The 27,194-nt window shown below is 42.0% G+C and overlaps 1 protein-coding gene across 1 annotated transcript; it reads left to right on the forward strand.

The window, feature by feature from the left end:
- Nucleotides 1-2,236: 2,236 nt before the first annotated feature.
- HPRT1 (hypoxanthine phosphoribosyltransferase 1) lies at nt 2,237-24,892 on the forward strand. Its single transcript, XM_065411239.1, has 9 exons — nt 2,237-2,310; nt 4,661-4,767; nt 6,488-6,671; nt 12,643-12,708; nt 14,081-14,098; nt 17,372-17,454; nt 20,167-20,213; nt 23,021-23,097; nt 23,724-24,892. The coding sequence occupies exons 1-9, from the start codon at nt 2,284-2,286 to the stop codon at nt 23,769-23,771; spliced, it is 657 nt and encodes a 218-aa protein (XP_065267311.1). The 5' UTR covers nt 2,237-2,283; the 3' UTR covers nt 23,772-24,892.
- Nucleotides 24,893-27,194: the final 2,302 nt, after the last annotated feature.

Raw genomic sequence — 27,194 nt, forward strand, 5'->3', positions numbered from 1 at the left:
CAGGAATTAGGACCCACTTCAGCCACTGGTGGCCAGTAGCAAGTGTAGCTGCACAGATGCAAACCTTTAATGTAAACAAGGAAAGATGTTTTCCCCACAGCCCTTACTGACATCATTATGCCAATATAGGCTTTAACTGTAGACCAAGCCTGAGACAGTAATGCTTCTGCCTTTACATGAATTCTGGCTCTGTGTGTATGTGAGAAATATATGATTGTGTCTACATTAGGGTGTTAGCAACAGTGGGAGGTCTTCTAGTGCAGCTGGGCTGCTGGCTGCCATCACCATTTTAGTGGCATATAACGCTGCTCCAAGCTGGGCTAGTCACCAGTGACTAAAACAGTGTCAGCAGCTAGTTATGTTAGGGGTCCCAGCATTGCTTACACTGGTGGAACTCTCCCCCCTCACATGTGGAATGTGCATGTGAGGTACCTCCCATAGCGTCAGTGGGGTGTGTAACCCCTCTGGGGGGGATTACCTGGTGAGGGGGTGCCCCTCCGGGGGGGTATTGCATGAGGGGGGCATTACCCAGCTTGGGGGTGGGATGCTGCTCCATGTGTGTGTGGAGCCATTACCCAGTGTGGGGGTGGGGTGACCCCTCCATGGGGGGGGCCATTACTCAGTGTGGGGGTAGGGGTGCACCCTTCATGTGGGGGGCCATTATCTGGTGGGTGTGGGGGTGCCCTCCATGAGTGGCCATTACTCGGTGGGGCTAGCCCTCTGTGTGGGGGGCCATTACCAGGGGTGGGAGTAGGGTGATCCCTCTGTGTGGGGGGCTGTTACCTGGCATGGGATGGCGTGACCCCTGTGTGTGTGTGTGTGGGGAGACATTACCCGGTGTGGGGTGACCCCTCCGTGTGGGGGCCATTACCCAGGGTGGGAGTAGGGTGACCCCTCCGTGTGGGGGACCGTTGCCCAGCATGGGGGTGGGGTGACCCCTGTGTGTGTGTGGGGGGCATCATCCAGAGAGGAGTGGGGTGACCCATGTGTGTGTGTGTGTGTAGGGCCATTCCCTGGGGTGGGGTGACCCCTGTGTGTGTGTGTGGGGGGGGGGACATTCCCCAATACCCGGGGTGGGGTGACCCCTGTGTGTGTGTGTGGGGGGAACAATACACAATACCCAGGGTGGGGGTGGGGTGACCCCTGTGTGTGGGGGGGGCCGTTACCCGGCGTGGGGTGACCCCTGTGTGTGGGGGGCCGTTACCCGGCGTGGGGTTGGGTGACCCCTGTGGGGGGGGGGGGGCGTTAGCCGGGGTGGAGGTGGGGTGACCCGTGGGGGGGGGGAGCGTTACCCGGGGTGGGGTGACCCCTGGGGGGGGGGGCATTACCCGGGGTGGGGGTGGGGTGACCCATGGGCGGGCGTTACCTGGGGTGGGGTGATCCCTGGGGGGGCATAACTCGGTGTGGGGTGACCCCATGTGTGTGTGTGGGGCAGTTACCCGGCATCGGGTTGGGTGACCCCTGTGTGTGTGGGGGCGGCGTTACCCGGGGTGGGGTGACCCCTGTGTGTGGGGGGCCGTTACCCGGCATGGGGTTGGGTGACCCCTGTGTGTGTGTGGGGGGCGTTATCCGGGGTGGGGTGACCCCTGTGTGTGGGGGGCCGTTACCCGGCATGGGGTTGGGTGACCCCTGTGGGGGGGGGCGTTACCCGGGGTGGGGGTGGGGTGACCCATGGGCGGGCGTTACCTGGGGTGGGGTGATCCCTGGGGGGGCATAACTCGGTGTGGGGTGACCCCGTGTGTGTGTGTGGGGCAGTTACCCGGCATCGGGTTGGGTGACCCCTGTGTGTGTGGGGGCGGCGTTACCCGGGGTGGGGTGACCCCTGTGTGTGGGGGGCCGTTACCCGGCATCGGGTTGGGTGACCCCTGTGTGTGTGGGGGCGGCGTTACCCGGGGTGGGGTGACCCCTGTGTGTGGGGGGCCGTTACCCGGCATGGGGTTGGGTGACCCCTGTGGGGGGGGCGTTACCCGGGGTGGGGGTGGGGTGACCCATGGGCGGGCGTTACCTGGGGTGGGGTGATCCCTGGGGGGGCATAACTCGGTGTGGGGTGACCCCGTGTGTGTGTGTGGGGCAGTTACCCGGCATCGGGTTGGGTGACCCCTGTTTGTGGGGGGGGGGCGTTACCCGGGGTGGGGTGACCCCTGTGGGGGGGGGCGTTACCCGGGGGGGCGGCGCGCGGCCCCCACCGGCCGGCGGAGGAAGGAGGCGGGAAGCGGCGCCGGGCCCCTCCCTGGAGCGACGCGGCCCGCGCCCCACGCAGCTGGCGCAGCAGAGCCGAGCTCAATGGCGACCTCCAGCCCCTACATCGTGGTGAGGGCGGCAGCTCCGCTGTGCTGGGCCGGGCGCCTGCCCAGTGCCTCCCCGGAGCCGTGGGAGGGGCCCGGGAGCTGGGGCGGGAAAGGGGCCCCGGAGATTGGGGGGGCTCTGGGGCCGGTGGGGGGGAAGGGGCCCCGGAGATTGGGGGGGGCTCCGGGGCCGGTGGGGGGGAAGGGGCCCCGGAGATTGGGGGGGCTCTGGGGCTGGTGGGGGGAAGGGACCCTGGAGATGGAGAGTGTCGGGGGGGGACCCCGGAGATAGGGGGGGCTCTGGGGCCGGTGGGGGAAAAAGGGTCCCGGAAATTGGGGGGGCTCCGGGGCCGGTGGGGGGGAAGGGGCCCCGGAGATTGGGGGGGCTCTGGGGCCGGTGGGGGGAAAGGGGTCCCGGAAATGGAGTGTGTCGGGGGGGGACCCCGGAGATAGGGGGGGCTCTGGGGCCGGTGGGGGGAAAGGGGTTCCGGAGATAGGGGGGGGCTCTGGGGCTGGTGGGGGGAAGGGACCCCGGAGATGGAGAGTGTCAGGGGGGACCCTGGAAATTGGGGGATCTCTGGGGCCAGTGGGGGGAAAAGGGTCCCGGAAACTGGGGGGGCTCTGGGGCCGGTGGGGGGAAAGGGACCCCGGAGATGGAGGTAACCTGCACTGACATGAGGAATGCCCTGTTTTCAATTACAGAGAAGTGCTTTGCTAGAGAGCTTTAAAAAAAACCCCACGAGAGTCCTTCCCAAATTATACAGTGAAATAATTTCGGGTGTCCGTCTCTGTTTGTAATATGGAAACTAACATATATTGGTATAATATGCTGGAGGGTGGTGTGCTACTTATAATTATATAATATAGTTAGAAATGAATAATTTTATTTTGAAGGGGCTCTAGGAGTATCTTGTCCATTTGGAATGTATTTCTGTTCAGGATATTACAGATTCTTAAAAAAAGACAACCACTGGTGTCCATGGATGACTACAGTACTTCGCAGCTTGTATTTTGTTCCATGCTTTAAAATTCTGCTTAACCGTAGGGGTTGTGACCACCCCTCCCCCACAACTGTACATAATTTGCTATCTCAGTAAGAATCCATATGCTAAATTTGTAGGAACGACCCATTTTTTCTTTGAATACAAAAAAAAAGGGGGGTTGTCAAATAAGTTGTTAAATATAATTTAAGGGTTGAAACCTAGGAAAAGTCCGTAGCTTTTCAAAGAGAGCTATCTCACTACTTGACGGGCTCACTAATGTTTCCAGAGATCTGTAATCCAGTAACTAAATGTTGAGTCTGGTGTACAGGTTAGTCATACAAATTCTAGTCTTTTATAAGCTGTACTAATACAAATTCCTGTGTGAAATGATCCTTAAATGTTAGCACAGCAAAAACTTGCAGCTTGATCTGGCATTGAAAAGATATTGGGTATTCCATAGGAATAACAGTAGTGAAGATGGACCCTGCAAATGCATACACTGGTGAATTACCAGCAATAGGATTCAGTTTTCTCAGTAGGCTCCTACCTATGCTTTACATATAATGGTGTTAAACTGTGAAAACAAAAATGAGGCGATAATAAACTGTACCTTATTAACGTCAAGATGCATTTGGGGTGAGACTCGTGAAAGCCCAGATCTTGATGCTGTCATAAGGATATATCCTGAATCTAAATGTAATGTCTGGTCTAATGATATACATATACTAATCCCAAATCCTAATCAATACCATACAACAGTTTGCCTGTGCAAAACAGTTTGTTAAATTGGGGCTTTTCGGGTCTGATCCTGAGAGACGCTGAGCACCTGCAGAATCTTAGAAACTTGTCAAACTTTTTCTCTTTGTAAGCATAACTAGTCATATTTGTAAAGCTGTTTTGTGTATATTAGAAGTTGAGTCCTGGATTTGGTGTGACTTGGTAGTGTACGGATTTGGAAGCTGCCCATGTTATAAAGAGTACTTGATCTGTTGCTTATATAGTTGAAATACTGAACTTGTTAGAAATGAAGAATTTTTTTTCAAAAAGGTATGATTCTGGGTTTGCAGGGAATTGAGACCCAAATTGGGGTATAGTTTCATTTCCTGTTCTCTGATTCAGAGGAACTTTGCTAGAATTTTAAATAAATGTCTCCCCATGTTTGATGTTTTATTAAGTAACTACTCATGCAATATTTGAGGAGACTCTTACGCACCATAGATGATAACTACTAACCTATACATTGCATTGTGTTCAATATGATTGATGTTTTTTTGGTGAGGGAAGGATAAAATGATCCAGATCAGTGTAGTGCCTGAATGGTTCTAGATCATGTTTTTCTCTGCAAGGATTTATGCATTGTACCCAATCTCATCTTCTATATTTCTTTTTTAGATTGGTGATGATGAAAAAGGTTATGACCTGGACTTGTTCTGCATACCTAAACATTATGTAGATGATTTGGAAAAAGTTTATATTCCTCATGGGCTTATTATGGACAGGTTAGTTTGACTTCAGATAATACACTACAGCAATTGATTAAGTGAAAATTATAGTTTTTAAAATGTTTCTATTCATAACAGTCATCATGTTGTTAAGAGAATTGTAGCTCTCTTGATTTCTGGTGGTGGAGATGCTGTAAGTGCAGGACCACATGTAAGACCTTTAATTGGGACCCACATGTTCCTTTCTAGAGAGACATGCAAACACTAAGAAATATTTAAATTACTTTCTTACGGCACATTTGCTGTTGTCTGTTTCAAAACTACAGCATAGCTATCCAGAGATCCTATACAACATATAGTAGTACATGACCTCTTTCAGAATAGTTCTAGGGCCTTTTGCAGTCTAAAGAATTAAGTAAAAGGCACATTATGTTTATCACATTAGTTTAGACTGAAAATTGAAAGTGTTGTAGCCTCCTGAATTTCATCAGAAGATTAATCTAACGGCATGAACGTAAGTTATTGAAGACATTTGTTGTCTCAGATCTTTTTTCAAGTTAGTATTGTAGGCAAACTTAACATCCTCCATTCTCCTCCCTGCTGTGAAATGCAAAATACTAGTTCTTCATTTCTGTACTTCCTGAAATCCATGGTGAGCTCATGAAGTTTGAATCTCGCATCCGATCAGAGAAGGGTGTAGTATAATCATGAAGCATTTTGTTTCAATGAGTAGTGCATTGTTATCTATTTCCCTTTCCCATCTTTAAATAAGTAGTTTTGTAGTTCTGAAAAGATCTTTCTGATTTAAAAGACTGAAGTGAAGATAGTGATGCATCTACAGTATGCATTGTGGTTTTGAATTCTCAATGACTTGACTGGATTTTTTTTATATCTGTCCCCAGCATTAATATTAACTACTGATGGGCTTCCAATATGAAATAAAAGACGGATAAAATAAATGTTGTTTGAGTAATATTTTATTAAATGAAGTGCTGAATTTATAGTCTTTTCCTAAAAAGAACAGGAGTACTTGTGGCACCTTAGAGGAAGTGTGTTGCTGGATGGTGTGCTGTAAATATACAGAGCACTTTCCAAAACAAATTAGAAGACAAATTAGGAATGAAGATTACATTACTTTTAGCAGTAATTTTTCAAAGAAGGTATCATTTGTGTGATCTGGTTTCTTTGTATTGTCCTTGCTTTTGGAGTTAATGTAAAGTCTTTCTCTCTAGTGTTTTAACCTGGCTATAAAGAACTAGTTTAAAATCTGAGTAATGTCTTGATCTTTCCTGATTTGTCTAGGACTTGCTGTATCTGCTAGGTGTATTAGGAAATAAGTTTATACTGCTCTGTGTCTGAGAAACCAAACCTATCTTACTTAAAAAAACAAAACAAAACAAAAAAACCCAGTGTATGCTTCATATCTCTGGCAGCCATCCAGTAATTGATTAAGATTAGCTTTGGCTATGGTAACCTATGAAATTGAGGAAGTTTGGCAGTGTTATTACATTAACCTTGAAAAGTGAGAAAAGACTTGCTGACCAGTAAACAGTAAAATTGGCTGTGAAGCAGTATGCTAGTATTACGTTGAGCAAGGAAGATGTTTTCCATGAGGACAGGGGACTGGACTCGATGACCTCTCGAGGTCCCTTCCAGTCCTAGAATCTATGAATTTGGTGTGTGTGTATTCCCCACGGTTGGCGCCAATACCAAGTGCTGCTGCTGTAGTTAAAAAACAAAACAGAGGAGTTAGTAAGTAATTTTTTTCTTTTTACAGGACAGAAAGATTGGCACGAGACATTATGAAGAGCATGGGGGAACATCATATTGTAGCCCTCTGTGTACTGAAGGGTGGCTATAAGTTTTTTGCTGACTTACTGGATTATATCAAAGCACTGAATAGAAACAGTGACAAATCTATCCCTATGACTGTGGACTTCATCAGGTTGAAGAGTTATTGTGTAAGTATATCTGTTGACACAACATGTCTTAGTAGAAAATTGATTAACTTGAAGTTATTAAATGAAGGTGGTTTTAAATCTATTATTATTATTATTATTATGTATTATTATTATTATTGCCTAAACGTGCTAGGTATTGTGTGTGTGTTTAAAGCTACGGATTCAGTCTCTTTAAGCATATTGCAACATGATGACAGTGGGGAAATAGGAAGGAAGGTGGAGGAGAGTTAAAAACTAAGGTCATGTGGCTACTTGTTCACACATCTTGCTACAAAATATGTTCCATTATGTACAACCCCCTTGTCTCCAACACGCCAGCTCGCGAAAATCTCCTTCCAGAGCTAAGTGACTCCTTATGTAACTCCCAGCAATCCAACTTCCTTCCCCCCCACCCCACTGCTATCCAATATCCAGAGCTGTGGTTATAACATAATCTTCCCTCAAGTTATGGCATCGTTTACGGAAAGTTTTATATGGCTAGGACCCTGCTGACTGGATAGGGAACCTTAGAAAACTACAAAAATATTTACATCTGATATCCATTGATTTGCACTGAATATACTGAGAGCCACAACATTACCTGCCCATCTTTTATTTACCCGACTCAACCAATAGGACTAAACCTAGTAGCATTTTTAGCTTTGGAAAAACGTTAGGCTTATAAGGCTTAATTTGCAATCAATTGCTGGTGAAGGGCATTCTACCTTGTAGAGACCAGCTGTAGGTAATTATTGGTTTTTTTGTTTTTTTTAAGACTGTTTTTCTACTGACATTTAAGCATTTAAGTTTATAAGAAAATGGAGACTGAAGCACTGCACAAGGTTATGTTTAAACCTTAGAAAGCATAAGACTAAACTACATAGGTCTAAGGAAGGAGTCTACATCCACAAATGCTAGATGTTTTCTGACTTAGCAAAAGGCTGGTTTTGTTTCTTCAAAATAAATTTAAAAAGTGCTTTTTGGATTGACTCCACAGGACTGCAGTTAGTGTGGAAATAAAATAATAAAATGATGAGACTCCGAAAATCATTTTAAAAATAAATTATTTCAAGGGGTTTTTCTGTTAGCTCTGTGTCCAACGAACTTTGCATTCCAATTAGTAGTCCAAACTGTTTATCATGGATGAGAGCCCATTCCAGTAAACAAGAAGAAAAAAATCCATGTAGCTTATTAAATTGAAAACATAACTTTGTCATTCATATGATTAGAGCATGAAACCAGAGATTAAACTGTAACATTAGGAATTCTGGCTGTGGAAGGACTTTATGAACTTGTACACTGATGTGATATTGTCCGTTAAAATCTCATTTTTAAAAAAGCCAGCTCTAAGTGCTTGATTCTGGATTTTCCCCATGCGGTTGTACAGTTGGGTGAGAGAGCACACTGCTCCCCTCCTCCACCTTGTGCACACATGCAGGGGGCTGCCAGAACATTAGCCAGGACATTTGCCCTCACTGAACATGAGGCGTGGTGGACTGCTACAGCCAGTGAAGCAAAGGAGAGGCATGGTTGGGGAAAGTGGGGGATGTGCCTCCTTATCACCCTGCCCCTCAATGAATGAAGTAGTGTACAAGCTGCTTTTATATGCTTTTCTCCCAGTGCCCATTGAACGATTTTAGCTCTCTCACCGCCACCAACAGGAGTGGACACACACACTCGGCCTATGATAATTAATTTCCTTGAATTAATGGAGTTACAGAAGGACATATAAAAGAAGAAGAAATAATGATTCTCAGCTCTTCCGAGCAAAAAAACCCAACAAACCCTATATATTTTACACTTAGTCCAAGGGACATTTTCAGTTAATTTCTGTGGTTTGTTTAAAAAACAAGATTGCAGATGAAAAACTGAGAGTCAGTAACACCACTTGGAAAACTTCTGCAAAAATAATCTGTTGAAAGATGGTTGGTTTTACGTAATGTGTTTTCTGTATTTCACTTTCCTAGTTTATTAGGCATATTTACATCAATTTAGTGTCTCTGCTCCTTCTGCTTATTCCGCTCCAGAATTTTAGTCCTCTGCTATATCAGTCCTTTGACATTAAGAGGGGAAAAGCATCAAGAGGAATTTTAAATAAATGAAGATTCTATTTTTATGCAGATGTTCTTAGTAATAAAGGATAAGGGAAGAGAAGTACAGAGAATATCCTGGATGGGAAGCTTTCTAAACAGAATGCTTTCTTGGGGTGTTGGTTCTTTGTGGGATGGGGTGCGGGTTATCAGGCAACCATACAAAAAACAATGTCCTGCTCTGTATCAGTGCAGAAGTCTGGTCACTGATGCACAGGACTAATACAGAATTTACTAGCATTTTACTTCTGCAGGCACTGTAAGGTGGTGATTAGTATCCAGGGCTAGGGTCTTTAGATTAAAACACTTTGGACTGGAGAAGATTGTCCTAACATAGACATCCATGGAACTGCTTGACTAGATTTTCTGTTATTAATACTGCCACTACTCAGGACTTAGAGTGCTTTTTTCCAGTGATTTCAAATACAAAAATGAATAAATGCTATCCATATTTTGATGGTGGGGAAACTGAGGCCTATGGCTAACTTGCCCATGGTCACATAACAAACTAGTGCAGAGTTGCGAGTTGAACCCCGGTCTCTTGACACCGAGGCCTTGGATACAATTATTAGATCACACAGCCTTCCTCATTATCCAGATTTTACAATCTGGAAAAAAGGAATCAGAAATGCCATGATTAGCTAGGCGAGACAGCTGAACCTTGTATAACTATTCTGGAATTCTGAGATAACTTTCTTATATGTCTCACTGACTGTTTCAGTGTATAGAAATATACAGCTACTGAATGTTGGAACAGAAAGCACAATCTATGAATCTATAATGTAATCACTTGCAACTTCTGCTTTCACAGTTTTTACAAATGAATGCTTCCAGAATGAGCTGGCATGCCATCCTGGGATGGAAAGACAGCATTTATGAACAAAATAAGAACTCTTCCTTTCTAACAGACTGTTTATTTTGTGGTGCGCTAGCAAAAGTCACTTCCCAGAAAACCTTCTTTATCTAAATTTAGAAATTAAAAAAAAGTTGCATAGTCATGAAGAAGAGCCAAAAACACTAGCTGTTTCATGGGGAGGGAGGAAAGGCGGGATGGGTGTTACCGTTACCACCAGTCAGTGTTTCAGGAAAACTGTCAGGGTTTCATCTTGGAGATTAAAATGGCTTTAAAACTGAATGCAGTCTGCTTAGTGCATTGTTCTGAAAAACACTTCATGATAAGTATTTTACAGCACATGTACTTTAAATTGTTTAAAATTAAGTTATTTAAAGTTATTTCTGAGCCATTAGCTAGTGACCTCCATCATGTAAAATACTGCTATCATTTGGCAATGGCAGGAGTGGAGTCTGCGGACAGTCTTAAAGAGTAAATCTCTTCTGAATGTTAAATCAATATTGAAACTGATTCACTGTCCATCACTGAGCTCTTGCTGCTACTAATGTCACAAGTAGTGTCCTTATGTGAAATGAAAACTCTTTGTTTAATTATTAAATAACAAAGTTCTTAACACTGCAGAAGACTGGAAATTGGTTTATAGTCTGAAACTAGGTACCAATACTGCCAGTGTTTCAAATGCTTTAGCTTTTTTATCCTTAGGTTGTTTAGAAAGTCAGTCCATGCATAGTGAAGAATACTGGTTTACATGCTGGTTCACATTTGTACTTAGCATTCTAAAATGTAGGAATATTTGTATTGAAAGAAAAAGCTTTTGAGAAACTGTTAAAACACTGGTTTGCTCTGCTGGTTGTCATGTTTCAGCAGGTATAAGCCAGAAGTACCTCGTAATCTGTGATGCATGATGTTCCTGCTTGATGGGATGTGTGCTGCTGTGTATCCCAACATAGTATTTTCTGCATCAAGACCCTGATCTTGATGCTGAGAATACCAGTCTGAGGGAAAGTTTCCAATCAGCTGTTGATGCTCAGCAGTGTCCTTGGGGCCTAACATTTAAAAAGGGAAGAGTGGGGGACTAAGGGAGAAACCACAAAGAATAGAGCTATTTGTATCTTGAAATGCAAGAATTTCTGTCGGTGCACCTAAGATTCTTTTTTAAAGGTGAAATCCAAAATCTATGTTAGTTGCCAAAGCATTGGTGTAATTTATCAGTGGCCAAGATAGCTTGCTTTTGGACATTTAAAAATCTTGTAATAACTGCCACACATGTACATGCTTTTATTTTTTTTTAAAGGAACAAATACTGATAATATCTTCCCCCCCCCCCCCCGCCCTCCAGGGCCGGCGCAACCCATTAGGCGACCTAGGCGGTCGCCTAGGGCACTGCGATTTGGGGGGCGGCGACCGTGGTGGTATTTCCGCGGCGGGACCTTCCGCCGCCTCTGTGGGGGGGCGGCATTTCGGGGCAGGACCTTCCGCCGCCTAGGGCGGTAGAAAAGCTGGCGGCACTCCTGCCGCCCTCCCTTTTCTAAAGTGACAAATTTTCATCTTTCTTTTTGGAAGGAGTATAAAATCCTTAGTATAGGAATAGATGAAAAGATAATTATAATATAAGACGAACAATTGTAAGTATAAAAGATACTAAAAATGTGTCAAAGAAAACTTGACAAGAGGAAGCTAACATAGGGTGAACACAGGAAATGCACCTCAGCATTTTGAATATAGAAGTCTTTCAAGTGCTCTCACAAACTTAAACATGTTTTTGTGGTTTAATTTATCCACTTTCTCAAACATTCAGATACTAAGCTGAATATCCTCTGTCTTAAGCCACATCAGCTTGGGCATCCTTTTTGGACTGTTTCAATAAAATGGCTGTTCTCGTTGGTCAACTCTGTCTCTGGTCAGTTATGGAGTTTCTGAGACAGTGACTGGTATTTCTAAATTTCTTATTCAGTAAATATGTAGCTTTTCAAAATGGCATAACTACTGCTTTTATTTAAAAGATATGAAGTAATGCTAAGAAAATATTTGAAAAGTGAGACTATTTCTGTTCTTACTTGGCTTGAGACTGTATCCTAAAAATTAGAGATGGATGATTCTATTAGATCATCCAGTCACATTTTACATATCCCCAGCTATTGAACTTTCAACATTTCTTTGTGGAGAATATTCCAGAGCCTAATAGATCTTAGTGTCAGAAAGTTTTTCAAATAATCTTCATTCTTAACTTCATCCCAATACTTCTAGTTATATAACCCATTGTGCATCCACTAAATAATTACTTTCCCTCCTTTGGGTTTACACCTTTCAAATACTCTTTTGATGGATGAATTGTAAGTAAGAACTCTTTAGGCTATTGAAAAACAGAAAAACTAAAGTAAAAAGGGAAGTCCATGTTTACTATTTCAGTTCCCTTATCCATCCTCTCCCTCCAATGATGGGTTGTAGTCTGCACGGTAATGGGAATAACACATACTTAATGTTGGCTGCTGGAAAACTGAAGGTGATCAAAGTCAGTTGGATGCCCAAAATGAAATTCAAAGTTCATTCTTGAGCACCTGCCGGTTTTCATGTTGAGTTGTGTTTGCCATTCACATCACTCTCCCAGTACAACTCCACAAGACACAAACTAACACAACCACCATACACGATAACCCCAAACACACACGGCTTGTCACCATAGCACACACCTTTCATTCACCATCCACACAACTCTCCTAGCACAACACACACATTCACCCACCCTCACTTATACTTACCATAAAGCCATAACCTTTAGTGGCAAAGCCATGGGTCCATTGCTATTACTTTATATATTCTAAAACACTGGTTGATCAGAATCATTAATTTAAATGTCAGAGTGACTTGTAATTCTCTAGTTAGTGGAGAGATGCTCATAGATGCTCTCTCTGAAAGTGCTATAGTTCTGTGTGATAATATTCACTGGATAATACCGTCTCTTGCAACTTTGGATAGTCAATTAGATGTTTAGCTATTTTAATTACTTCTAATCACACTAATCCTTTGTTTTTTTCCCTTTTTTAATTAGAACGACGAGTCAACTGGAGAGATAAAAGTAATTGGTGGGGATGACCTCTCAACCTTGACTGGAAAGGTATGTCTTTTAGTGTGAAACAAAAGAAGTAAATAACACATATTTAAGCTGCTCTGCATCATTTTTCTAACTACATTTTGCAAGATAGCTTTATTTTTAAGATTTATCTATGTTCATATAGTACTATTCTAATGGTCTAACTTAAGGTAATGGCATTCCAAAGGCTACCACTGCATAATTGCTTTGTATTATGACTTGTTGCAAGGGCAGTTAGTTCTGTGTTTTCTGGCTTTGACAGAGATTATTGCCTAGCAGCTTTCCAGGTTTGAGCATTGGCCTGCTAAACCCAGGGTTGTGAGTTCAATCCTTGAGGGGGCCATTTAGGGATCTGGGGCAAAATCTGTCAGGGAGGGTACTTATTCCTGCTGTGAAGGCAGGGGACTGGACTCAATGACCTTTCAAGGTCCCTTCCAGTTCTGTGAGATAGGTATATCTCCGTATTAATTAAATAATTTAATTAATTAATTTTACATCAACACAGACTCCATCTGATACTGGAGCTGGATTAAAAGTAGTATCCTCTTCATGGTATACTCCATAGCAGGATACTGTGCATTACCTATTGTGAAGCTGTTACCATGACAATATGCAATATCTAGTTTTGAAATCATGAGGCATTAGCATTATTGTTGTCACAACAGTTCCATAACTTTGCATTTATAACAGTGATTCCATGTTTGCAATAGCAGTCTTTTAAAGTGTTTTTTAGTACCCAAAAGGTGTATGGATTAATCATCTACAAAATTTTATATTTAAAAAAGAACTGGCAAATTAGTGGAATGCCAACAAGGTTAAAATATTCTGAGTGTCAAAACACGTGTCTTCCCCTACAACTAGACATATAACCAAATCGGTCGTCAAGGCATGTGTGTGTTTTAAATGAAAATGCATGCAAAGTTTCAAAATAGAGAAGAAATTAATGCCAGAATCATAAACCCTTGAAAAGTGTGATGCCATTTTAATTATGAATATTTCATTAAAAGCATGCACAAATGTGTAGGCTCTTGTATTTTGATCTAACTTTGCATACTTATAATGTTGTTTTTCAAAGTCTAAGAAGTCTACAGACCAGTTAGTATTCTGCATGTGCCAATAGACAGTTATCAATGAGAATCTTCTTGCCAGCACTTCAGAAATGTTAACTAAATAGAATTTGCAGCGTTGCATAATATCTTTGAATTGGGTGTAATAATATTAAAGATTTTTTTTCTACAGTTTTCAGCTATTGAGAATGTGAAATTCTGTAAATGGTGACATAAGCATATTTCACTGCATTGATAATATAAGTAATTTAACAGAAAACTGGTAATGGAATCAACATAATCGCCAACTAAATATTCATGGATTTTTTTTTATTTTTCCCCCCCACTAGAACGTCTTGATTGTAGAAGTAAGTATTATGTTTCACTTTGGTTTCTGTAATGTGTGATTTGTGATAACATTTTAACAGGAGATGGTCCTGAATCTGAACACCTCTATATTTCAGCGACCTGTGAAACCTGAATCTAGGCCTGAATTTTGCAAATGGCCCCTAATTTTCATAATGAGCTGACCCACATACCCTCAAAGTTAGGAGTATGTGAAGTCCGGATCTGAATTCCCAGGTTGGCCCCATCTCATCTTACTTAGCTGCAGGGAGAGAATGTCCATGTCAAAGTTTTGCAATTGTTACTTTCAATTTGCTGGGATCCTATTTAATCATACTGGTTTATATACTAAAGGAACTTGAACAAAGAGAAATTAAGGATCTCTGTCACTTTGTTAATGCACAGACAAGAATTTAAACTGCAATAGTTATAGGAAAAAGATTCTTATTAGGAATATCTGAAAATATATAAAACACTCAACAGTGCCTGATGTTTCCACGCATCATTTGTATACTAAAAATAAAAAATAAATACATTTTTGTTGCATAAAGAGTCTCACCTACCACTGTGGCTCATCATGCACCACTGGACATTAATATGCAGAATATAATTTAATCTGACTTCCTAGTTGTTAAGATAAATCAGTTCTTATATTGATACCTCCTTTTATTGATGGACAAAGGCTTGTTCTATCCAGTCAATATTTACTCCTGGGGAAATTCTGTGCCACTGCGCAATGCAGAATTTTGCAGAAATGAATGTTGTGCGTGCAGAATTTCCTTTCCCCCACAGAAATGGGTTGCGGTGCTGTTGGCCGCCTCTAGGTGCTGCTGGACCCAACAGAGCCCAGCTCGCACATAGAAGATACTGCCAGGGGGAGGGGCAGGGAGCTAAAGGGTTCCTGACACCGCTGCAGTTCCCAGCATGCCCTGAGGGAAGGACAGGGCAGGGCACAGGAAACTCCATGCAAACCTGGGACTGAATATCAGGCTGTTTCTCCCTCTGGATCCCTGGGCTCTGGGGGGGCGGATGTCTCGGCTGGGCTCTGGGATGGAAGGGGGTGGGTATCTGGGCCTGGGGAGGCCCCGCAGATGGGCTCTGGGGGGGAGGGGGTGTGGGTATCTGGGCTAGGGGGAACCCGTGGTTGGGCTCTGAGGAGGAGGGAGCTGCAGCCGGGCTCTGGGGAGGAGGGGTCTTGGGTGTCTGGCCCCCCAGCTGGGCTCGGGGGAGGGGGGGGCCAGAGAAACAGGAACTGGGTTATTGTAAGGGTTTTTTTAACACTCTCCTCCTGAGGGAATTTTTGTATGTTTCTGTATTGTTACAGACATATTTGCTGACAGGTATTTTTAAATAAATTACCAAAATAATTGAAACTGGTGTGATTATGTAGTGTTATTTTGACAAATAAAATTTGCAGAATTTTAAAATATTGTGCGCAGAATTTTTAATTTTTTGGTGCAGAATGCCGCCAGGAACAAATATTGATTTATTTGCAGATAATGTTCTTGAACAAGGTTTATAACTAAGGCCCTACTTGCACTGTGGGATGATTGTCAAATAATTGCAGCTGAGTTGCGGACAAGACATGGAAAATCGCAGAAAAGTAATCAAGGACATTTTATTAATTGCAGGAATTTGGAAAAGCCAAAGACCACCTATTTGTTTAAGAAAAATTTGCTGGAACAATGTAAACATTCAAGTATTATGTTATGCCTGCTAATTTTTTTGATAACCAGATATTTTGCTGCAACTATATTACAGTCATTAATGCATAAGGCTAACAGCTGGACTGTCAGCCGCCCAGGGCTGACAGCCAGGGCTCCCACTGTCAGCCCTGGCCAGCTGGCAAAATTGCGGTGGAAGCTTAATATTATGGGATCCGCAATTTCCGCAGTATTGCAAATTAAGTAGGGCCTTATTTTTTAACCTTAGGATAGAGAAGCAGTGGCAATAAACAAGTAAACAGCTTCCTATGTACACAAACAGTGTTTTGAGACCTAAAATCATATTAACTTCTTTTCACTTAAATAAACGATGATTATGTCATTTAAGAGCCATTTCCTGAAACTGATCCTTTTATGGCACAAGGGAGTGACAACTTCCTTTTGTCATACCAAAGTTTCTACTTTGGAAATCCTGGGTTTTTACACAGGATCCTGCTTTGATCCAAGAAGGCTAGTCTAGTCTGTCATTTATATACTCTGTTTTAGTGCACCCATTGCCAAAGTATAGGTGCATCAATTTTTACTTCCCTACTTTTTTTTCCACACAAACATTTCAGTCACATATGTGATCATTGTCTCTTTTGAAGTGGATTTTACTTCTGAAGGGCAAGTATATTGAATTTTATATGGGTCCCATTTCAAATTAATTAATTTATGTCTTTTGAGTACCAGGCAGCTAAATAAATTAGTTTCTCATCTGTTCAGTGACATATATCTTCTACATGGCAGGTTCTTGTAAAATATGAGCCCCGTTACAAATCACCATTCTGCTTGTCAATCAATCAAACAATAAAAATAACTTAACTATAACTTATCTCCTTATGTATGATAGTACCATGATTTTTCATATGGTGCCTCCTGTGACTGGCAAAAAAGACTCTAGAAAACGGAGATCTGCCACATGTAACCACAGGGTCAAACACTGACAGGTCAGTGATGTAGCTGATTTCTCTCTCGACTTTAAAAGCTACTGACATGGCGGTTAGGCCTGGTTGCCTTTCTCCATGCATTGATCTGTTTAGTGTGCACACCCATGGCCCTTGCTCAAACTTGTGTTAATATCCATGATTTGAAGCGCTGAACAGTTAAATATAACCTGGCATAATCCGAAGGTGGGTTGGGGTGTTTTAGGGGGCTATATAAAGATAAGATGCAGCAATCAATTTTGCCTTTCAGTGCCACCTACTTCTTTATGTACACCAGACTGCAGACCAGATAGAAGAATGTTCCTCTAGGAGGAACTTTGGCTTTGTGTTAATCCAACCCAAATTAGGAAATGAAGAGTGATTCCGATGCTTCAGTGGTAACACTTTCATTTCAAGGTTATTAATATGATAGAAATAGATGGTTATTGCTGATAGAAATTAACTATTACACATAAAGGATGGCCACAACAGTGCAGTAGGGAATAACACCTATATTTGTTTATGTGCAGGAAAAGCCTGATTTCCACTTCACAATTTATTTTCATGTCATCGCAACTCAGTATGACATGGGCTCTTTGATTAGAATCTGGAAGTGCTACTTTAACAGCTTTTATATAGTTTTCTGATGTGGCTTTTTTATCATCAGGATATAATTGACACTGGTAAAACAATGAAAACATTGCTGTCTCTGCTGAAGCAGTACAATCCAAAGATGGTGAAAGTAGTCAGGTGAGTTGTGATTATAGCTGCTTGCGTTGTATATTACTTTTTTAAGAACTATAAAAATAGTGAAATAGGATTATAGAATGCTTTTATATTTGAAGGGAATTTTTTTCCCCCATGACACAAAGGTGAAAACACCTTTCATGGTATTGTACATGGTCTCACTTTCTCTAGTATAGGGTCTGTTCATTGTGAAAAGGTGCATTTATTTAGACTGACAGGAGCACTTTTCTATCATTTGTGTTCCTACTGCTTAAGAGATTTAGTAGTGAAGAAGGATGTAAGGACTGGGTCTGTGTGTGAGTGTGTTGGGCATGCATTTTATCTTGATTACCGTAGGATTTTTTTTAAAAGCCTCCTAATGTTTCTGCTCTGAGCTTTCTCATTAATCTTAAGGTTTTTTTTTTTTTTTTAATATTGTTGGATGCAAACCTGTGCACATGGATCTGATTGCAAAATTGGAACCCTGGTTAGCAATTTTTAAAATTGCCATTAGCCTGCAGCAACTGTGTGTAACTTGGCTATAACAATCAAATGTCCGAGAATAAAATGGCCATATCATCTGCTGGGTTTTACTTTTTAGGATTTTTAAATTTTTAGTCAACATATTTTTGAGACTTATTTTGTTTAAAAAAAACTTATGACTAAACAACTAAAACTGATGATAATTGAATGTTACTAACAAAGTAGGTGTCAAGCCTAATGTTTTTTACACTTCAGATCGCTTGTTCTCTTTCATTGTCAAACCGAATCTTATATGCATTTCACAATAAAGGTATATTGGCTAATAGGAATTATAGATGAATAGGAGGTGGAGGTGGCATCTAGTCAGGCAGTGTTGCTATACCAATACCAAAACGGTTGTTAGACGTGTCTCAGGTAGCCCCTTTTGCTGGTAATGTTGGAGTGACATGTCAAGGATGAGATGGTTACAGACTTCTTATTGGTTTGTTATCTTCGAGGTCATGACAACACATTGAGGAGTTTGAACAGTGTGCCTGATAAGCCCTTTTAAAAAGGCCCCTGTGGGCCCTGCCATTACATTTTACATAATATACATATAGTGTAATAGTAAACTACATTCTGGTCACATTATGTAACTTTGAAAAAAGAGACAAAAGCTTTTTTTAATACTGAAAATTTGTCAAAAGATCTAAGCCATAAATATGCAAATTCCAGAGATGGCATAAAGGTGAAGATGTTTTACATTTTATACCTGTAAACACTTGCCTGTTTGTGTGTTTTCCATTGCTGTGTGATGCAGATGTTGTGCAGAGATTCCAACACATCTCAAGTTGGATTTGAGATTCCTCGGTCAAATCCCAAACTGGCAACAGCCCCCCCAAAATAAGTCATCCAGCCAAAACTTCCATAAACCTCAAATGTCAACAAAGTCTGAAAGCTGCCAAGTTTTCAGAAACCCAGCTGAATGCTGGGTTCAGAGCTACAAAGGGATTGAGTGGCCTGTTGACAGGCAATGGCAGATCCTCTTCCACCCTTAAGGGATGTGGTTGTCTTGCAGGGAGGAAAAGGCGGATGGGGGAATACAGAGAGGCTTGTGAAAAGTTAACCAGAGGGCAAGTACCCCTGAGAGAAAGGACAAAAGGCAGCATGATACCAGGCAGTGGGGTTTAGCAGGGCCTCTTCTTCCAGCTTCTTCTCAGAGAGCCTCTTCCCTTAAGTAGGTGACACTTTTGAGTACGTAATCAGCTTGAGCTGTCTCCAGTGTTCATCCATCAGACTTTCTCTCTTCTTTTCTCCCCACAAGCCTTCCCCAAACAATCGCAGCCAAACACCAGACACCACAATGGCCCTTTATGTGGGTGTAGGAGCGTCCATGGACTACCTTGAGTCATGGAAATAGTACCGCAATATATGGTGATGGGCAAAAAGTATGAGAACACTCACTCTGTTCTCCTTTCTCTCTACTTCCTGGAACGTGCAGTTTTATTCTGAAAAGTGACAGTAAAAATGGCACTGTCTCGTCTTGGCAAATCTGCTCCGTGTTTGTATTCGGTTACAGCTGCTAACTTTAGTGACAACACTGTTCGCTCTGCAGAGTCACCGCAGCTGAGAAAGGGGGAGCTGGATTCCATGCCTCGGTGTGCCTCATCAACAGGAATGTTTATTAAATTCCACTTACAGGGATAATCAGCAGCACCTGTGCAAACCTGTTGAAGACATACTGTTGCAAAGGTGGACGCAATTTGGCCTGCAGAACTTCTATTTACTGGTGATGGTGCATAAGAAGGAAGGAACCCAGTTTGGCTCTCAGCTCACAGGTGTGATAACTAGAAAAGCTGTCTCTTTTCTTGTGAACAGAGCACTGTACCTGAGGTTTCTTAGACAAAATGAACATGGAGCCTCATTATGCCAGTTTACAGAATCACTTTTCAGAACTGAATTTTACCATAACTCCTGGCTGACTTTTCTACTCTCTGCCTCAGGCGCATGTTTGACTCTTGTCCTTTTAGCTAGACTGTCAACTGTTTGTGATTCAACCAGAAGTCTTGATCCGATCAATGTGATTGATTGCTAGGAGATGCAAATACAGGATATATTTAATAGCTGAAATTCTGCCTTCAGTTACACCCATTCAATGTCAGTGAAGTCCAAGACTGGCTTGGTTTTTAATAATTAATTCTCTATCTAGTTTTTTTGAACACCTTGTAGCTGCTGATTTCCATATTTCAATTTTCTACTGGTTTTAATTGACAGCTTGTTGGTAAAAAGAACTCCTCGAAGTGTGGGATATCGGCCTGACTGTAAGTAAACCCTTTTTGCCAATCATCAATAAATATTTTAAAATTAACTAAGAAACACATTATCAAAGTATATAGAAATTTTATAGTCAAACTATAAGAACATTTGGAATGTTTGTCTCCAGTTCACTTTTTTCTGATGATTCTTGGGCAATGTACTCTGATTTATTTAGTGCATTACACTACATGTTGGCAGAATGTACCTTATTTTGACACACTTTTTATGTTAAAGGGACATTGTCTAGTAGGTATGTCCAAAATACAGGTAGTTCGTCCAGTGATTGTCCATATAGATTCTACTTCTGATGCACACGTGCCCAATGCACATGAGATTGGATTCTTTTGGCCAGCAGTATCTGTTGGGATCACGCCTGTGCCCAAGGGCATAAAGGGCAGAGTAGGTCCAACCATCCCTCAATTCTTGCCTGGTGCCTGTAGCCACAAGCCAGACCCCTAGATAGGGTCTGCTTCTCTTGCATACTGTGCAACCTAAAACCTGATTTATTTTATAAATAATGAGTATATTAGTATAGACAGGGTAGTGACAGTTTAGTGGAGTTAGTACTAGTATTTGATACCTGTGGACTATAAGACAAACAAAGCAACAAAAAAATCTTCTTCGAGTTAGGGATTTACCAAGTACAGGGATCTAGCACAGCTTCAAAACTTGCCTCTTTTGCGATGCAGCTATCCCGCTGAAGGATGGACACCTGAGGTGTCTTTGTGCCTCAGGGAGGGGTATATCTGATGTATTGTGTATTATCTGCCATTTTCCCCTTAAAGAACACAAAAGGCAAGAGACTTGCCTTGGGTTAGAACAATCTGGAGAAAAAAGGCCCTGATGGGTCTGAACAGCCTTCATCTTGCAGATCTTAGATCTCACTGATCTAAGAAAGCGTCAGCCAAGACCAGCAAAGTAGCTAAGTCATCTGAGAGGGATAGGGAAGAACATGGCTCCTCTAGAGAGCACAGATCTAGGTCCCCTTCAGAGGGACCTAGTAGAAAGAGGCAGAGATCACCTCAGCCTGCTTCCTCAAAGGGTAGGTTATGGCCCAGAAGGGATCCCTCTGACATCCATCACAGAGACCAGTCACCAAGCAAGAGTACCATCTCAAGCAGAGCTCTGTGCTTTTCCCAGCACTGACCTCGGTGCATCTGGTGCTGACAGCCTCAGCACCTACGACTGCCGTGCTGATGACCGCGGTACAGCTCTTCTCGGTACTGACCTGAGCACTGAAGCCAGTTTTGGTAGCAAGTGATCTAACTGACTGCTCAGCCTGAATCACCACTACTGTCTTCAGTGGTGCGAGTGCCTTCTGCAGTGCTGACTGCTAGTGCCGTTACAGTACCGAGCACATTCTCGATCCTGGCAAGAGTGGAGCCCATAGCTCACCCTGGGAACCTTGTTAAAGCAGCCCCACATCTAGAAGAGGAGTACTCGCTTCCTCAGCTTCTGAGCACAGCAGGGAGGCGTCCTCTGCCCTCCTACCATGGTCCTGTTCGTATGACCCCTATTTGTCAGACAGGGCATCTAGGACCTATTATTACACACTCAAACCTAGGGGATCTAGGGAAGAGCATTCTCCATGGTGCCCACCCCTGTAGCCCCTTGCCCTTCACTCTTACCAGGGTCATTTCTGGCTCTCCGTGGGCCCTGTGGGGCACAGGCAACAAGAAAGCCAACTTCTACTGCTCCTACCTATGGCTAGGTCTCCCTCCGCTACAAGATCCCCTAGGGCTGTGCAAAGGCACAGGTGGCTCACACTGTCAGCAGCAGGAACATGAAAATGAAGAACCGCAGCTATCTCCTTGTCCTTACCAGACAAGGCAGTAGTGCCCATTACTTCTTCACAGCCTGACAACCATAAGATGTTCCAGGAATTTCTGCGCTGAATGGCAGACACTCTTGAGATCCTTGTAGAAGTAGTGCAGGAAAAGTCTATGGTTTTACAAAGTGGAGGCATCAAGATCCGATGCCCACTTTGGCAGCATTGCCCAGTAGTCTGTATTCAGATGCAATTCAAGCACCCATTTCCTGTCTACCATGGCACCGCTTGAGAGTCACAAGAAGTGGACTGCACGTGGACTGTTGCTTGAGGAGGAAAAAACGGTAACTTACCGTACAGTAACTGTGGTTTTTTGAGATGTGTTGACCTCATGTATTCCATGACCCACCCTTCTTCCCCACTACAACTGAATCCTGTAATTACCTGCATTCTGTCCTGGCGAAGGAACTCACGGACGGTTTGACCCACTCTGCCTTTTATGCCCTTGGGTGCGGAGGTACAGGCCTGGCCTCAGCAGACTCTGCTATTCAAAAAAATCTGATCTTGTCTGCACAGGGTGCATGTGCAATGTGCACCAGAAGTAGAATCCATGTGGCCAACACATCTTGAAGAACCATGGTTACTAGTATAGAGTAAGTAACTTTTGTGTATCAAACTTTTAAAATAAAACCTAAATTAGTAGAAATGCATTCATGAATTTCAATACAAATAGATTTTGATTTGGAGCAAACGTTTGTAAGCTATACATTGCAGCATTGTGCTACTGCATGAAAACCAGAAAATGAAATTAACTAGTCTGTTTTAATTTCTAAGATGAGTGAAATGAATGAAGTTAATGGACTAGATAGTGAAAAGTAAATTAGATTTGTAAAATAGTTTAGAAACTGAGGATGCTTGAGGAGAACAAATAAGGACACTTGGGTTTTAAAATATATATATGCTAATATGACAGTGCCTTTTTTTTTTTTTAATAAACACTGGTACATGAAGTCTAACAAAATGATGAATTATGGTCCTTTTCAGTTGTTGGATTTGAAGTGCCGGACAAGTTTGTTGTGGGTTATGCCCTTGATTATAATGAATACTTCCGAGATTTGAATGTAAGTCATGTTTTTCTTAATTCTTTTTACTCTTTCAAAACTAGGGAGGAGGAAATAGGATAATTCAATTTTTTCCTACTTAAACTGTACTTTCATGTACAAGCCTGATCACTTTGTTAGTGATATAGTGCCCAGGGGAAAACGTTAGCAGCAGAGCAGCCTTTCAACTCTCATTAGTCAGGCCAACATGGATCTTCCGCTTAGCTCTGGAGAAAGGAGTCTTACATGCTCCTTATTGACTAGATGGGAAAGAATGGAACAGCTGTAGTGGAGGGTTTCTTGTCTTACCAGTTTTTTTCACAATTAACAACAGAAGGACAATTTGGAATAAAGAATGAACTGCCCTTGAGTTCCCGCCCATTCCTGAGACTTGTTCTCTGGGTGGCACAAGTCTGTTGGCAGGGATCAGGTGGGATATGGGGGAATTAACATTTTGATACCGAAAACAGACTTTAAAATTATTCTGTATAAATCAACTCATGAAATTAGTGATTAATAACATGGAAATGTGTGATACACTTTTTTTTTTCCCTCAGTAGAATTGCATTATTGAATAAATGTCTAAAACTTCAGTCTTTTACTCCTAGATGTTAGTTTTCTAACATGAGCTTTCTGTTTTGTTTCAGCATATTTGTGTGATTAGTGAGACTGGGAAACAGAAATACAAAGCGTGAGAGCATAGTTCAAGTGCTATAACAACAGAGCTTTGCAACATTTTCTTTACTGAGTCCTATCTTTGAACAGATTCAAGTCTGGAACACCAGCTGACTGTGTAGAATGTCCCAGCCTCATTTTCATATGCTCACTATAGCTTATTGCATGTACAGTATCAGAAACTTGTCTTGTTCATTTATATTTTTGAAATGTCAAATAATTAGTGCAATTCTGATTTTCATTTGCACTATGAATCTATCGACTATCGCTACCCCTTGATGGGTTGTGGTGTTTGTGAGCTGCACTCTTGAAGCGGTGAATTGTTTAAACCTAATCAGCCCACAGCTGAAATAATTCAAAGTACTGTTAATGGAAGCCATTTTAAGATAGGGAAGTCTATTAACAATTTTTTGAAATGTGTAAATTTTATTTTAATGCACAATTGTGATTATTGATAACTGCACTCTTGGGGTGTTAGAAAGCATGAGGAGCAACCAGTTACAGTGTATGTAATCGCCAAGGTGTTAACCACGGCTTGTGGAGTGGCCTTATTGCCATTAAAGGAAGGCTGAGTGAAAAATGTCAGCTTGGGCCGAAAGGAGATGGACTGACAACTGAATGTTTAAAAACTAGTTCTCACGGAGCTGCCCCTTTCTTGTAGGGTAATATTTTCTTTAAAATATTTATCACCCAGTGGGAATTGCCTTTTAAATCTAAACAGCTATAATATATTTTACATTTGTGAAAAAATATGGTAATGTTTATAAGATCCACAAAGCAAAGTACTTTAAATAAAGACTGTTTCTTTAAAATAAAACCTATACACCTACACCCTCATTGCATACATTAAAATGCGCTTGAAATGTGCTTTTTTTTGCTAATTATATTTGGTCCCAAGTCTTTCTAACAGTGAAGATAGACTCTCTGCCTTTGCTAGTTTCTCAAAGACTTCAGTTAATTCTAGTATACCATATATAGAAAAAATATAGCACTGGTGGGAAAAACATAGAAATGCTTCCATGTGCTATGCCAAACTAGATTCACAGAATATAGTGTTTAAACACTGTTGTTTGATCTGCTTTGACAAGGTAAATAGTGAAGATAATTGCATATTAAACACATACATATGGAACTATACAAATATTTTGTGAGTGATCCTTATGTTTTGTCTTGTTGACTTATCTGTGCCCTGGAGATACCTTGAAGAATGCTGGTATTATTCTGGACATACAGAGTCCATCTCGGTCACATTTTTTAGTCTCTTAACTTTCACAGTTCCTGTACAACATACTTAGATTCCTGCCTTGTTTTGCAGGACTTTACATAATTCAGAGCATAATACATATTGTTTTCTTGCCAGGCAAGATACTCTAAATGTATTAGCATATGTTGGATGATTTTGTTTTTCTTTTTGAAGTGTAACTTGTTTCCAGAATTTTTCCTAGTAGTGCACATTCTCTGTGATATATTGTCCATGCCTAGTGTGCTCTGGTACAGCTGTATAGTTAATTGGCATAACTACAACATGCATTATTTACAAAATGTAGTTTAGTCTTAATAGTCATAATCAGTAGAAGGCTTTTGTTTGTGAATCTAGTCATTACAGAATAGTATACAGGTCATGTGTGACTGAACTGCATTTTTAAATGGTTTTAGTGTTACGAGTTTTATATTTAATATTCCAAAGAGTTCCTCTAAATCCACTCTGCAGTAGCTGACTATTTAGCATTTTGTCTTAGGTTCTAAAATGGTCTTTGCATATGTCTTTTCAAGGTCAGGCATTGGCCCTTGGACTTTACTTCTGAGTATACGTGGTATCCGGTATACTTGGCAATGCCAAGAAAAGGAGAGGAGGAGCAAAATAAATATTTGAAGAGAGAAATGCATAAAACCCTCCAAAATCAGTTCACCTAGTTGGCTTTTGACTTAGGCTATGTCTGCATCATGGCCTTTACAGTGACACAGCTGTAAGGTTTCCCGTGTAGCCGCTCTAAGCCGGCAGGAGAGAGCTCTCCTACCGGCATAATTAAACCATCCCCAACGAGCGACAGCAGCTATGTTTGCATGAGAGTGTCTCCCGCCGACATAGCGCTGTCCACAGCAGCACTTTTGTTGGTGAAATTTATGCCTACTGGGGGAGTTTTTTCACACTCATGACTGACAAAAATGCTAGTGTAGACAAAGCCTTAGTCCTGGCTGCATTTAGGGCCTGATCCTTCAAGATACCGAGGACCCACTGACTTGAGTAATAGTTCCCTACTTCACCAGGGGTGCTCTGAGAATAAATCCATTAATGTGTCTAAGGCATTCAGATACTACAGTGGTGGGCTGGAGGGGAAAATATATGTACCTACCTAGGTAAAGGACAAAAAATGAGAGTCAGGGACGTTTAGCACATTGTAGGATTAGGCCCATAAGCAATCTCTGTCTTGAAGTATTCTTCTCTAGGTCCTTGGTGTCTGAGTGCCTCAAACGAAGGGGTATTGTGAGGATAGTAGATTCATAACAGATGGGGAACGGAGCCATAGGAAGATGAAGGGTATGCCTGTACTACAGCCAGGGGTGTGATTTGCAGCTCATGTCGACGTACCTGCGCTGGCTTTAATCCAGCTAGCTCCCTGGAAATAGCAGTGAAGATATGGTGGCGCAAGCTGGGGGGAGGGATAGCTCAGTGGTTTGAGCATTGGCCTGCTAAACCCAGGGTTGTGAGTTCAATCCTTGAGGGGGCCATTTAGGGATCTGGGGCAAAAATCAGTACTTGGTCCTGCTAGTGAAGGCAGGGGACTGGACTCAATGACCTTTCAAGGTCCCTTCCAGTTCTAGGAGATGGGATATCTCCATTAATTATTATAATTATTATTATTATAAACAAGTACATATCCAGAGAGGGTCGAGCAAGCTGAAGCCCGCACCACGGCATCCTCCCCACTCTTTTTAGCAAGCTAGCTGGGTTAAAACAAGCCGGGGTACAGCTACACCCTTGGCTGCAGCGTAGATGTATTTTAAGTGCCATGCTCATGGTCATGCAGGAAGTGTGGCAAAGCTGGGAATTACTCTAATCTCTTGAGTTCCATTAAACTGTCTTAACCACAAAACCGTTCTTCCATTCTTTTGTAGGATCAAACAGCCTGTAGGCTTTAAAAAAACAGTGCCATGTGTGGACTGATAAATTATAACAGTTGTGAAACATTTTGTTCTGAATAATCTGTTTTGTTTAGTTTCTCAGTATGTAAAATTCTGGGAAGCAAGAGACCCTTCTTTTTTGCACTTCATATATAAAATTGTGTATACATCATAGATGAACTTTGTTTACCCTTCGGAAGCACGGCTCTGATTTAAAAGTTTATTTATATAAAAAATATTGTTCACAATAAGAAACTTCATTGTACACTATTTTGTCCTAGCTAGAACACTTCTGAATTATTGCTGTCTCATTTTAAACA

The sequence above is a fragment of the Emys orbicularis genome, chromosome 9 (genome assembly GCF_028017835.1).
Source record: "Emys orbicularis isolate rEmyOrb1 chromosome 9, rEmyOrb1.hap1, whole genome shotgun sequence".
Classification (NCBI taxonomy): Eukaryota; Metazoa; Chordata; order Testudines; family Emydidae; genus Emys; species Emys orbicularis.

Excerpts from the sequence above, each read along its gene's own strand:
- HPRT1 (XM_065411239.1), top strand. The coding sequence starts at position 2,284 with ATGGCGACCTCCAGCCCCTACATCGTG. Across the intron at positions 2,311-4,660 it reads CCTCCAGCCCCTACATCGTG|ATTGGTGATGATGAAAAAGG; the intron begins GTGAGGGCGGCA and ends TTTCTTTTTTAG. Across the intron at positions 17,455-20,166 it reads AAGATGGTGAAAGTAGTCAG|CTTGTTGGTAAAAAGAACTC; the intron begins GTGAGTTGTGAT and ends TTTAATTGACAG.